Source organism: Dermacentor variabilis, chromosome 10 (assembly GCF_050947875.1).
Source record: "Dermacentor variabilis isolate Ectoservices chromosome 10, ASM5094787v1, whole genome shotgun sequence".
NCBI lineage: Eukaryota > Metazoa > Arthropoda > Arachnida > Ixodida > Ixodidae > Dermacentor > Dermacentor variabilis.
In genome coordinates, this window is record NC_134577.1 from 3,901,994 (window position 1) to 3,917,113 (window position 15,120).

At 42.2% G+C, this 15,120-nt stretch overlaps 1 protein-coding gene across 1 annotated transcript in view; it reads right to left on the bottom strand.

Annotated features, from left to right (window-relative positions):
* The window catches only part of LOC142559731 (metal cation symporter ZIP14-like), a 154,642-nt gene that overhangs the window by 95,669 nt on the left and 43,853 nt on the right, over positions 1–15,120 (bottom strand). Inside the window, exon 4 of the mRNA XM_075671319.1 lies at positions 8,260–8,385. Coding sequence (XP_075527434.1) covers positions 8,260–8,385 — 126 coding nt within the window. The remainder of the gene's footprint in view (positions 1–8,259; positions 8,386–15,120) is intronic.

Here is a 15,120-nt window from a genome sequence, read left to right on the forward strand (position 1 = left end):
GGCTTTCAATTGTAGACTACAGTAGGAAATATTGGCACAGTTTCAGGCTTTGATACAGTTATTTGACAAAGCAGAAGTTTGCAACTACAACACCTGCATCATGCATAAGATGTACCATAAAAGATGCCGTAAGGTACGTAAAAAAAATGTTCGAGAGCAATATTACTGATATTTTGTCACTACTTCAAGAGGTAGAAAATTTATACTTGGAAAACTTTTAGACAAATTTTGAACCCATAGTCTGAGGGCGCAACACATTGACAAGCTTATTGCCATTGGATTTGTTCAATATGGTGCCGATCCTCTTGAGCTCAGAAGCAAAAGACCTGGGAGATGTCTACAGCACTAAAGTAATCAGCCTGTTGCTGAAATAGTTGCCAATTACTCATGATATGACAGCACTTATGTCTTTGTATATTCCCATGATTTTAAACTATCTATCTCTTTTATATTACGATGGCGCCGAATCTGGCATGAAAATAAAGAAGCTTGGGCATTTTTGGCTACATTTGACTTCAGCTTTGGCCCCTTTCCAGTATACCCAACGGCAACACTGCTTTATTGTCTTGTTACATTGCACAAACAAGTGACAGTGGTGAGAATGCCCTTGACAGTTTGGATCACTTACCACAGTGTTTGGAGCAGGTGAAAGGTTTTCACGAAAGTGCACACAGAAAAACAAAAGGTAGTTCAGTGTTCTTTTTAGCTTACATAATAATTTCGTCAGGAGAACTAGGAGCAAAATAAGTGATTCATCACAGCACACCATGATGGCAGCGGCAAGCCACCACTAACAATGAACACACATGCTACCAGCGGCACTACGCAAAGCCACGCAAGCAACATTAATGGTACAATATAAAGAGAAACACTAAACCAGGAGTCTGAAACATTCTTTCAAACCAATTTTCTTTAATCTTGCGGTAATAAGTACATTAGAAGTGGAAATGAAGGTAGAAGTTCCTCTTATTAAATTTTGCGCCAATACACCACCGTGATGTCAAGGATCTTAAAATACTTTTTTTGTATTTGGGCCATTGAGGGCGGGTAGAAGCTTATGAAATTTGCTCAGTACAGTCTTCCATTCCTCTGCAAATGGATCTATGTACAGTTAACTAGACCCGAGAAGTTGCAGTAAAAAAAATATGACGTCACGGCAAGCTGGTGCAGAAACTCCAAGCGGCGTCGCCACCAGTCTTTCATTTTTGCGTGTTTTCCCAGTAAGTGGGCCTCTTTTGTTGGTGAGATAGGTAATTTACTAGTGCAGCTGAAATTATTCATGCATTAGCATTCTCAGGGGCACTTCATGCACTTTCGAAGGGCTAGCTAGCTAGACACTAGACGCTAGTGTGTGTGTGTGTGTCTTTGTGTCTCTGTGTGTGTGTGTGTGTGTGTGTGTGTCTCCGTACGTCCAGCCGTCTGTCTGTCTGTCTGTCACTAACCACTTTCCCACCTACCTGGGTCACTGGGTAGTCAGTGGTCAAATGGGTAGTGCATCAAGCTGCTGTGCTGAACCAACCATTGGACCAACTTTGGTAACAGAGTTTGTGGCAAAGGCCGCGCTTGAATGAACCTTTTTCACGCGAACATGAGCCACTGTAGACATGCGATCGGGTAGGTACCGCTGTCCGAAGAAACTCTTTGACACCAACTTGTGGTATTGCATACGTGCCACACAGTCTGTCCTGGTCCCCAATGAACCCCTTTGATGTGAAATTTGGTCACTGGGTATTTGCCAGTAGGTGTGTGCTGCTCTTCAATGAACGTCTTTGACACCCACTTGGGTAACTAAGTATGAGCCACTGAGAATGTGCCGCTCTGCAATGACGGAAAAGATCCCTTACATTTCTCCACTGCTAAGCAGAATTGAAAATGCCTCCTAAGGGTTCCTCGAGGACAGCAACCTAACAATTAGCAGCCTGTGCCACAAATTCACTGGGTATGTTCCACTTTTCAATGAACGCCTTTTACACCAACAATTTAGCGAGCTGTCCCATGAATGCATTGGGTGCGTGCCACTCTTCCAAAGAACCTCTCGCTTGCTTGGGTCACTGAATATGTGCCAGAGGGTGCGGCCAGGTGAGGGAATAATTCCCAGCATTCATAGGCACCGGCGCACAACGCTTGTTGCCTTAGAGGCCACATGCAGACTTCTCAGCAAGTGCCACTGGATGGTACACCATGTTCAGAAAGAAGCGCGAGAGAGTAACTCAGTTGCTGCATGACGTCTTTCTCAGTGTTCACTCGCACTGGCGTGCCATGCATTTCAGAGGCCACGTGCAGGCTTTGTGGCAGAGGTGCCAGATGGAGCCGAGTTTTCTTAGGGAAGTGAAACAGAGAAGCCCTGCTTCAGTACACGCCACACATCATAACTTGTTTCAACAGTGGCAATACACTCTGTCACCATATTGATTCATTGCTAATGCATTACCATCAACAGCAATCAGGAGATGGGTTCTGCCACAATCATTTTTTTTCCTTTTAGTGTGCCTTTATTGAAGGACCACTTCACAAACTTGATACTCTGCACATTCCAATTTTGTTTCATGAACCTTAGTCAGGGGTGCCAGCTCATAATGTTCTTTATTCCACCACTGATTTGCACTCACAGAACAAGGAGTATATGGTTAGGCCACTTGCTTGTTTGCGTTCAAATTTTTTATCCTGAGCTTTACCAAAGGCACGTGCATTACGGAAGACATAGTTGACAATAAACAGGAACTGCAATGTAGAATGTAGTATCCGATCGCCATGCATGTGGTTATAATGCCCGATGATAAATTCAACGACCTATAATTATCCTGAAAGAAAGGAATATGGTGCAACAAATTGCGTTGCATGTCGGCAAAATGAATAAGAACGGTTGACACTGATTACCTTCTTGTCTACAGAGAGTCACCACGCATCAGCCATCAATGCATAAAACTAGTCCGTTAATCATGCAGTCACAAAGCCAGCATGGCCACCCAAGTCATTGCAGCCTCATGCATGCCTCACAGTTGATGCGTAAAAACAGGAATAAATTCGATTCTGCTGGCTGTCAAAACAGCAGTCTCGCGGCCATAACGCCCTGAACAAATGCAGGCGATGAATGCAGCAGCGCCACGCTTTGTATTGTATGTGTCGTATAGCTTCCCAATTTTCACATCACCGAAACTACATCGTGACACAGCAGTGGCGCAAGTTAGGCAAAAAAGACCCTTCTGGAGCTGTGTGGAGCAACAAATTCCAGTCAGAGCAAATTGGCACAATTGGCCCAGCATTCCCACCACTCAAGGAAACTGTCTTGTTTAGCTTACTCGCTCCTTCCAAGGGCACAAGTGGGTTCAAAAGAGCAAGGTGATGGTTCGAATGGAGTGAGGGGTGCTACAGGAGTGACAAAAATAATTCTGCACAGATTCCTGTCAATGAAAGAACCAATGTTTATGCAAAGTGTTGGCTAATGATGACACGGCACATTGTTCTTGTGTCACTGCACTACCTGTTGAGACCAAATTTCACATCTTTGTGCCAAATCAGTGTCACCCTCTAGCACTGCTTTCTTAAGCCGGTCTTCAAAACATCATTTTGTGTGGTGTTCGCACATCTGCATCTTGCTGTCCAGTTCAGCATGAAAGCCAAGACGCGTGAATTTGCAATTATGTGTTTCACTTCTGTCGTGTAGTAATTACACAACATCGCCAGGCCACAGAGAAAATTTTGATTATACACTGGAAGTTGTTCCATGCCTCCTAGGGAGCATTCTACTGCAAGAATTTTTCAAATATGTTATTTATTAGCAGAGATAGAATACTGAAATATTGGACATGTCACCAACCAACAATTTCAGGAGGCAACCTTCACTGCCGCTCTCGCTACTTGCCCCGGCTAACCTCTGCAAGCAAAATTCCTTCCCTACATCCTCCCATATCAGAGCCGGAGTCATCATCATCATCATCATCATTATCATCAGCCTGGTTACGCCCACTGCAGGGCAAAGGCCTCTCCCATACTTCTCCAACTACCCCGGTCATGTACTAATTGTGGCCATGTTGTCCCTGCAAACTTCTTAATCTCATCCGCCCACCTAACTTTCTGCCGCCCTCTGCTACGCTTCCCTTCCCTTGGAATCCATTCCGTAACTCTTAATGACCATCGGTTATCTTCCCTCTGCTGCTGATGCATCAAGAGCACAGCCGCTCACTCACAGTGCCCATATTTGTTGAGGTTTCCATAAAAGACATCAGCGATCTGAGGTGCACCGAAGCATTGTCACATTCACAGCTTATATATCTTTTTATAATATTGCGGGTATTCTTTGTTAGAAAAAGGTATGCACAAGTTCTAGGTCACTTTAACTTGCCACAAAGCCCAAACGCCTTTTGACATCAAAGAAAATTAAAATAACATGTTCACATTAATTTCTGGTCATGGACAGTATATTTGTACAAAAAATAATGTGAAAGGGTAATTAATTAGCACTAATTAGTTTGGTAGTCAATTAAATAGTAAATATTTTCATGACGTATCCACAACTGAAAACTCCCTCCGGCATATAAAAAAAGCACTAACATGGGCTCTACATTGGTTACCCACACTTAAATCAAGAGCTTTTAGTCATCAAATTAAGCCAATCAAAAATGACATGTTGGGCTTTGTGCAGTGAAATATTGCTATCAGCCATTTTTCAATATCCTCCACAACTTCTTCATTGACATCTCAAAGATCAGATAAGTTTATGAAGTTAGCTAATTAGATGTATTTGTGCATAATGAACAAGAAATACTGACAGTGACCACCATGAACAACCCCAATCGACATATCGTGAATGCTCTTAGCGATGCCCTCTGTGAATTTTTCATTCTTGGCGACATTCAGTTGGGATACCATTGAAGAAAAGTGAGGTTACCACCCTGGTCATGTTCGCCAATATTTCACATCACCAGCCAAGAAAAAAGAAAACTGATATTTTTGAAACTAATAAAGAGATAAAAATGTTCACTGACTTTCCAATCTGCATCATTGACCAATATTTTGCACAAGCTCAATTATTCAGCTTTTTTTCGCAGCTCCACCACAGGCCCCACAAAGCCAATGTAACACTGTGACCGATATTTTGGACACTGAACGATGGTGTATTAAAATTTTCACTCACTCTGCACAAATCGCGTCATGAACATTGATGCTGTAAACACAATTTTGCATTTTCGCTGAACTTTGATGGCTGCCATTTGGCCACAATTTGTCAACTTCATTTGAAATTAAGTGTTTTGGCACAGGCTGGTGCAGCTCAATAATTTGGCGCAAGATAGCGCAATTAGTGCAGTACTTCCATCCCTCTGGGATGTAGAAGTATCAGTGATTGACTGTAGCGCGACTTGATAACCACACTGCTTTTTTTTTTTCCATTGCACAGTTCAAATACAATGTGTCCCACATACCGTATTTATTCCAATCTAGGCCAATAGTTTTTTTTTTTTCAAATAATCATTTACCAAACTCTAGGGTCAGCTTAGATTCAAGGATTTTAAAAATGGGCCAGTTTGTAATTGAAAATTATAACTGTGGTGGATAGCCTGCGCCATCTAGAAAAGTCAGTATCGCAGCCACTACTAGGCGCGCCAGTATCCAACTGATGTACACGAGTGACATCGCCATTTTGACCCGTGTCGTATCGGTGTGCGGCACGGCGTTATCGTAGTGGCACCAAGCAGGCAATGCCACTGCAGTGCTACTTTCAATCGAAAAGTTGTGCTAGCCGCATAGGCACCATCATACGTTCGAGCTGGGCGGGACTTCAGCATTGATGAGAAAAACATTCGTCGTTGGAGAAGGCAATGGGAGATGCCTTTTGCGTTTGCCGCAACGAGGAGATGACAGCGATAAGGAAGACAAGAGCGCAATAACAGAGAAGAGTTGTTCACCAAGATCGCACCGCATTTCGATGCGTAAGAGCCGTGCAACACTGTCTACGCATGCGTGGGCATGCAGACGCGAGTTTTCACACATCCGCAAGCGTACGAGGCTAGCAGCGACGATGACGTAGAGTGAGCTTGGCACATTTATATTAAATACATGCTGTTTTCATATTGTGAATGCTGCCCTCAGTTTTCTGTTCGGCCTATATTTGAGACAAGTTTTTTTTTATTTTTTCCAGCTTTGGACATTCAGAGGTGGGCTCAGAATCGGGGTCAGCCTAGGTTAGATTCGAGTAAATACAGTGACTTGTGCCAAAATTTTAAAATATGCAAATGCCACATAGATAGACAGCTACGATCTGCATAGCGGGCTGCTACACAGATCACATATTCAAGGACCAAGGTGTTGTTTCCTGCCGTCACTTGGAGCAAGTCAGACAATTTCTTTTTTGTATTTTGTCTAATTACATATCTATTATTTATTAACTTCTCAAATACAGCTAAACCTCAATATAATGAACTGCAATGTAACAAAATTTTCGAGATAACAAAGCCTGTTTATACACAATTTCAATATAACGAAATTTTCACTGCTGCAGCGAAGGAATACCGAGAAAATAAATGGAAACTTTCGAAGATCCAGGTGGTCAAATGGTTGAACTGCAAGCGCCTGGTTGCAAACGCACCTATGAAATCACACGACCAAGAGTAACCGTCAAAGCGCAGCAGCGTCATGATCCGTATAAAGTCCAGGTGCAATAAGATCCTATCACAGCCCACACACTGTATTCTTTGGGCGCGAGAGTCAGCCAAGAAGGATGGCGGCTTGATGAGTGCTCAAGCAAGGGGAAAGGGAGGAGGAGTGTCAGCGTGCAGTAACGTGATCAAGTGCACCTGATGTAGGAGGTAAGGGGGGCAGTTGTTCTTTTTTTTTCTAGTGGGGGCCACAGCAATGCATGGCTGTCGGCCCAGATGCGCACATATGAAACCCGCAGGCCTGGCATTAGACGTAAGTTGCTGCGTGTGCATGCCAAGATGCATGCCAAGATGGCTTGGCATCATGTGCGCTGTCTTCAGTGCAGTGGAGGTTGCGTAACATCAACTTTCGGAGATGCGTTGAAGGGAGAGGCGGACAAAGCATTCGCTACCCACTGCCAGCACTTTTCATGATAGCGTCGTCCCACTACGGGCAACACTGTTAGCTGCAGGGGCAGAGTCGACGCGAAAGCGTGACTGGGTTCACTTTGTATTGGCGACGTGAAGATATCGCCAACACAACATGAAAACGTATCTTTCTCTCACCAACTCTCAGGTTCAACAAAATGATTTTAAATGTGTCAGCATTTCTATGCTTACCCAACAAGAAAACCATCCTCCGTTCGTCCCGCAAGACGGCCGCTTTTCAGATAGTGCCCGCAGCAGTGAGCAGATTCGCCTTCGTGTAGCCCCTCGCTTTAACGCCAATGAAGCAGCAGGAACACAGCGCTTACAGAGCTCTCAGCACGTGCCTCCCTCTGCCACTTTCACAGATTGCTTTCAAGATACGGGCCTGCACGTCTCTCTTCAACACCAAGCAAGCAACGAGAAAACAGCATGAGGAGCTATCAGCAATCAGCGCTCTTTGCAGCATCGCAGACTGCTTTCAAGGTGCGACCTGTGCGGCAGTGCCATATGAAACCACCACCCAAGTACGTTTGGTCAGTGCTTCAACACAGATGAATAAGGTGCTAAAGAGCGATATTTATTTTTGTTTAAATTTGCTTTTTCCAATTTCCCAATAATTAGGAATATTGTGGCCCCTTCCTAGCAGGAAAAAATTCATCAGTCACTGCACTTATTTGCATAAATGATCGAATTTCAATATAACGAAAATTTGAAGGTAATGAAGCAAATTGCTAATTTTACTGACTTCATTATATTGAAGTTTAAGTGTATTATATTAAGAGCAAAAATGTCAACGAGAAAATTGTAGACCATCCGGAAATATGTTCGGTCCAGCTTTTTGTTGTTCAATACGTGCTACATAAAACCTTTTTCCAAGCCTGGAAGAAAACCCACCAGACATGAAAAAGTGCTGCTTGGCTGGTCACGTGGGCTCTCTTTACAATTAGTGATAACCAATTTAGTAGACCCGAGTTCCACGACATCACAGTGAGCTGGTGCAAGAACCCTGGCGCAACATCACCACCCCTATTCACCTCTTTTCTGGCCTCATATTATGGTAAAGGCGGCCACTTAGCAATGCATCTTAATATTCCTATACTCCTTGAGGAATTCTTATGGTCAATAATGCAAAGCATGTCTGCAAGTTCAAGAACAGACTAGGCCAACAACCGTGCAAACACAACTGAGGACTGCTCACCTGGCGATAGTCAGCAATGAATCGCATCACTTTGTCACTGAGGTAGAACAGGTACACGCCCAAGAACACTATGAGGGATTTCCACAAGTAGTCGTGCTCTTGGTCTTGGCCAAGCAGATTGAATGCCTGTAATGTGGCCAAGGCTCTCATTAAAGGTCCCATAAGAAACAAACCAAATCAGAGTGAAGAGGAGAGCATGGCGAGTGCAAGAACAGTTCTTAAATTTAAGGACCAAACAACACAGTGTGCAAAGAGAAACTTCAACTTTGTTGACACAAAATTCCATATCTGCTCAAATATTACGTTAGACATTTTAATAAAGTTACCATTATGAAAAAGCAACTCATGTGACATGCAGAGCTATAACATCAATTCAGGCTATAATGAGAGATTTTGATTTCCTTTTCACCCTTAAACCACCAGACAAGCAAGTTGTGCAGAAAAGTTATGCAACTTCTGACTGCTCTGCACAGTCGAAAACTTTGGCCTTCCCAGTCACTTCCGCATCCTTGCAGGCACACCTGTCCCACACACGCATGCCAGTGTCTCCATTATGCCATTGAGAGGCTGGCTTTCCTGCATAGCCTGGCCATTTAGGGATTTAGCTCACAGAGTTTTGGAGACTTAAAAAAAAGAAGCAGAAAAGAAAAATAATTATGAAATGTAATTTACTCATTTTCAGTGCACGGTCCTGAACATATCGCAATGTGCCTCCTGATGCTGGAAATTATGAAGATTATTGTTATATTCGTGGAAAAATGAAATGTTTTTGCCATTACGGGGATGCAAATTTGACACATCGGTGGTCATGAATGGCCAAGACAGATGTTTCAAACTTGCATTCTGCATCATGCCTGCTAATTGACGCCATCTGCGTTTTCAAGGTGGCATCGCAAAATGGTCAAAAGTGGCCTACATGCCCTGTTCATCTTTTACAGGTTGTGCAAGTCCTGAGCACCTGCAACAGAATGCATGTAGTAATGATGCATCTCTAATTTTAACCAGGCTGCAAAGCACAGTTCTACTAGATCTTGCAAACAAAAAGCTATCACAGCACGTATGTATACTTCGAAGAAAAACAAGCCTTATAGTGCAGAACCTGTTTGCTTTAAGGCGCACCTATAAAGGTTTTTTCAGATAAGAACAGTCACAGGGAATGCTCCAGCTGTTCTTTTATTTCAACAAAGTGTTTAAGTAACACAGTACTACCGCTCCATACATTGGAAAACAAACCTTATCTGCCAGCGCATGCCTTGTTTCAGCTTTAAAAAACCTTGACTGACACAAGGTGCAAAATGTGGCTTGTGCAATTACACAACATTCCCACTATGAAAGAATGCAAAAAAATATTAAACATTTCCTACAAAGCCACCATGCTTTTTATACTGTAAGTGGAGACTTGTAATTCAACATAAAACGAATTCAGCTTATTGCACAGACCAACAGCACTAACAAGAAATGACAAATTTGGCTTTTCAGAAAGACACCCGGAATGGGCCGTTTTTAAGGATTATAATATTACACCTCAGAGCAATAACATTCCCTAGGAATATTGCATGTGCACACTTGATTGCATTCTGAATGCAAAGCAATATACCATATTTCATCTCACTTATGCACTGCTGTTATAAAGCCTGGCGACAGAACTTGAAGATGAAAAATACTAAGCATTAGAAATGATAGTTTTTTTGCAAAATTAAAAACAATCTCTAATTTCAATGCAACGTTCCCAGGTTCATTTGTAATTGGCTGCTTTTCTTCAAAAGAATGTTACATAGATTTGTTTAGACTAGGAGAGAAACTAAATATGTTTTACTTTGTGTTCAGAAAGCCACAAAGTATGCCCATGCAGAATCTGAAGTGAAAAAATCATTGATATTGTGAGGAAGAACATTGGCACTCTGAAAAGCCCCATTGCCCCTCCATGTGGCTCTTACCCAGTTCGCTCTCTGGCTGTGCCCTACCTGCTGGCGCTGTGTTTGTTGCTCCTACTCTATGACCTGAATAAGCCCCCTTTGCAATAAGTGGAGCTGCTGGGTATAACAGGAAATCAGGAATTTCGCAACTGGACACAAGAGCCAGCCTTCATTATGCCGGAAGAAGGGCCACGACAATGACAACCCGCTGTCCTAGTGGTTACCATGGTTTTCCCTGGCCCCTTGCGTCAACGCAACCCACTAATCTTCAGCAATAGAGAAGACCATGACATATAAGACTGGGTCGCTGACGACCGGTTGAGCATCCACAACCTCTGGGACGACACCAAAAAACCGAATTAGGTGTCCTTTTATTTGAACAGTGTCGCCAATGTGTGGAGCCGAAACCACAAACGTGATCTTACGAGGTGGGTGGCCTTCAAAACTAACATGACGGAAGTATTTGGGCGTTTCATCATTTGCAAGCTTCGTGCCAAGCAACATTTGCGTAGTCGCGTGCAACATTCTTGTTGCACCTTGCACCGGTGCATCTTGTCTCGTTTCTTTGATTTCTTTGACGTGATCAACTTGATTCTGTTGCTTGGTGGTGACGTTGAGGAAAACGCAGGCCCAAGCACGATCGAAGAAATATTAGAACATGTTAAGAAAATTGAAAGTTCACAGAAAACTTCATATTGTTTAATCTCAGCCAGTGGAAATTTAAACCTCTTTCACGTCTTTCAAACAACAGTGAAACGTTGATGAAGTGTCAAGAAAAAGTGAATGTTGTATGTGAACAAATGGAACATCTGAAAAACGAACTCGACAGGCTAGAAAATAGAAGCCACCATAATAATATTGTCATTTATGGGGTGACAGAACAAGTTGATGAAATCACTACTCATTGAGGCAGGTAGTCATTAACAACATTCTAAAAGGTAAGATTGGTGCAGACATTCAATCAATCGAGCGTGTTCACAGTACACATAAGATAACGAAACACCGAGTTCGACTTGTCGCTGTGCGCTTTTATAGCTTCAATGAGAAAATTTCCATGCTTCAAAACTGTTTCAAACTGAAAGGCAGTGCTTTATCTATTTTGGAGGAGGATTTCTCCTGTTCGCGCTATATGCAGTAAGCTTTGGCAGTCATGCAAAGCCAAAAAAAAAATGGAGATAAGGTTACCCTTGTCTACAACAAACTTAATGTAAACGACAATTTGTACGACAAGTTGTATATTTGGGATGAGACAAAAAATTCAAGAGTACTTCTCAATGAAATCTATCAAGCAGATGCCGGGAAACCTAAAGCTTGACGAACGTGACAATGTAAAAGTGCACATTCACTGTCCTTGATATATTTTAATGTGTGCAGCATAGTCAGCAAAACTGAAAAAATTTAACTAACTAATGCTCTTGTACTCTCCTGAATTTATCGTCATTACTGAAGTGCCGCTACATTTCAGTACTCACGATTTTGAACAAATCCCTCCAAGTTACTCGATTTTACAATATGATTGCGATAGTTGCGGAGGTGGCATGGCAATTGCAAACCACGAAAGTGTTTGCTGTAATATAACAGAACAAGACACAATACAGTGAAACCTCGTTACAACGAACACCACATTAATGAACTTTTCAGTTTAACAAACTTTTCAGAAATCCTCTGCTGACTTCTCATAGTTTCAATGTAAAAATATTTGAGTACTACGACCTTCAGAATACCAAACTTTTCGGAATAATGATTGTTATTCAGTTTCCCTGTAATGTTAACCCTTTGAGGGTCGATTTTTTTCATCATATGCGACTGCCCAGGGTTGATTTTCTTTTATTGCAAATTCCAATTCCTCTTAGGGATTTATTTCGAAAAAAATTTACCGTAATTTTTCTAGGCTGACCGTAAAGTGAGAAAAGAAATATGTTGCGTTGGTATATATGTACTTTTCATTCATGAATAACAACAATAAAAAAGGAAATAAACTTAAAAAATTTGATGCATCATTATACAAATAGTTCAAGGCTTTGAAAAGGCGCACACGAGAATATTTCGCAAGCCTCAAATGTTTTATTTATTTTTATTTATAGATACTGCAGCCCCTTTATGGGGCTATTGCAGGAGTGGGTTAGAGAAAAAGAAGTCATACAAGAAACAAGTAAACAATAACATATTAAAAATTCAAAAGAAATAAGGCAGATGACACAAATGAAACTCAAAATAACAGCAACACTGAGAGTCAGTACAAAACAAGAATGAGTCAATACACTGTAACAAGAAAATACATAAAATCTGGTGTAGTTAACTTTTAACATGAAATTGTTTAGTGGCAGTGACCTAAGTGTTCCGGGAATTAAGTTCCACAATTCAATAGTATGTGGCGGTTCCTGCTCTTACACTAACATGTACATCCAGAGCATAATCGAACTGCGCAGGTGCACTCACTCAAGAAAACTGTGTGGTTGCGTGCCCGTCAAGGAAAGCAAAATGTGTGACAAACTTCCGCTAATCATCTTATTGCCAATCAGAGGCAATTAGTTTTCGTGAGTCTCTGCCCCCCCCCCCTCCTCAAAGAAAGCAACAGAAAGCATGCACGGCGGCATCCTTCCTATGCGCACCCCTGTGAGCATGAACGAGTGAGAAACAAGCGGTCGCCCTTTGAGTGATTAGTAATGAGATAGTCATCAGTTTTGCTAGTGCAAGAAGCCGAAACCACCTGCGGAGCAAAGCACAAACTGCCGTTTGCCCGCCCGCACGCCCGCGCGCCAATGCGGAAGCGGTAGTATATAGACACGCAGGAGCAAACTAGCTCTAAAACAAACCATGCAACTAAAACCTAGAGAGGAAGGCGTGCGAAAAAAATTCCCTGTATTCCCACATAGTGGCAGCACATCACAGAAAAGAAAAGTTAGGAAATTGGCACGCTTTTTAAACGTACACACGGCACCGTAAATATGCAGTATCGGCCATTTTGAACTTTTTGAACATTTTGAACTTACATCACTGACCCTGAAAGGGTCAATGATTTCATACAGGACACGATCGCCACCTGGCACCGAGTTGTTGCAGCAAATGAGAGAAGCTATAAGTTCAGCTAGGCTGAATTGGCGCTTGTAATGTTCATTTCGTGCACATTTTCAATTAAGGAGCTGTCGCTTTACGTGTTCTTTGAACATCAGGAATGTTTGTGTGTAATGGGACACAATGAAGATATATTGAACCTGCTCGATCAGACAATCAATCTGCCTGATCTTCCAGGCTCTCACCTTGAGTACTACCTAAGAGTAATGGGTGTACCTCCAGGCCTTTTAATTTATTTACTCTATTCCACACTTTCGCCTTATTCGTGTGAGAATTTATACCAGAGATGCACTTCTCCCAACTCTCTCCCTTAGCACGTCGACATGTTCTCCTCTGTTCTCTCTTCTGTGCCCTCTGATGTCCTTGCGCTGTTAATCAAACTTTAAAGCATGTTTTACCAACAAGCCCAATCTTGCACCTTTATACTTTAGGCCTTTACTTGTTTAAAATTAATCAAGTTTTCGGCAGTTGGAGAGTTGCAAATTTGCCCCCAAGCTTTGCTTTGATTTTTCCATGCTTTTTGACATTCTTCTTACCACCACGTGATAAGACGTTTATTCACCAGTCCGTAAGTTTGACGGATGCATTTCGTGGCAGCCTCAATTATAAAGCCTGCTGTATGTGCCCCAGCATTGTCTATATTAAAAGAGGCAATATCATCACGGCTTAAATATGTTTGTTCTCGAAGAAAGTTCCCAGTTAGCTGTGTCAACTTTCCATTGGGGAAGGTGTGGGGAGCATTCATCCTGTTTTGTTTGTCTCAAGATTATCAGGAAATGGTCACTTCTGTAGGGATCACCAATGATACTCCACTCTTGGTATGGCATGAGTTGCTAGACACTTCGCTGATGTCTATGGAAGAGTATGTTTTGTGTGCAGCGCTACAGAATGTAGGCTGCTTCTTATTAAGTACATGCCTTCTTATGAAGAAGGCATGTACTGGAGGAAAATAGATAATTTTATATTGGGCGACCTCTCATATTGGTACGAGAGTCTTCCCACAGAGTGCTATGTGCATTGAAATCTCCTATGACTATATGGGGTTGGGGAGAAAGGGGGTTAAACGAGGGGCCCGATTTTTATTAGTCATATCATAAGAAGCCAACCAGCACCGACACCAAGGACAACATAGGGGAAATTACTTGTGCTTAATAAATGAAATAAAGAAACGATAAATTAATGGAAAATGAAAGTGGGTGAAAAAACTACTTGCCCCAGCTGGGCAACGATCTCACAACCCACAATAAAAATCGGGCCCCTCGGTTAACCCTCTTTCTTGTCGCCTATTACATAACGAGGGTCTTCAATCCGGCAACATTGATGCCTTCAGGTAGCATGTGTGGATTTATTGACCGGTTGCCTTCACCCAAAAATATCACGTTCTCATGACGTCTGCGACAGAAAGGATGTTCCACATCCCCCGCCAAGGTCTGTGAGTGGTGGCGCTGGCTAACACTCCCAGGGTTTTACTAGGAAACATAAATTCCCAAGAAAGTGGACGGGGAAATGGCACCACGGTAGCTCAATTGGTAGAGCATCGCATGCGGAATGCGAACGTAAGTAAGTAAGTAAGTAAGTAAGCTTATTTTCCAGGTTTAACTGGAGGGTTTTCTGGCAAAAAGCTGCATGAGCAGCTTGACTATGTCCAGAAAACCCCTACAAACAGTAGCACATGAGTGGTACAGAAATCAGACACACATACAATAGTTATAGTCAATAAAGAGAAAAACATTCACTAGTTATACATACAGAGTGTAACAATCTATTGCAAAAAAAATTAAACAATAAAATCGAAAATAGAGACGTTCAAAGGGTCATACAAATGTTCAGAATAAAACAGGAATAATCAAGCAAAACATAAAGGACATAA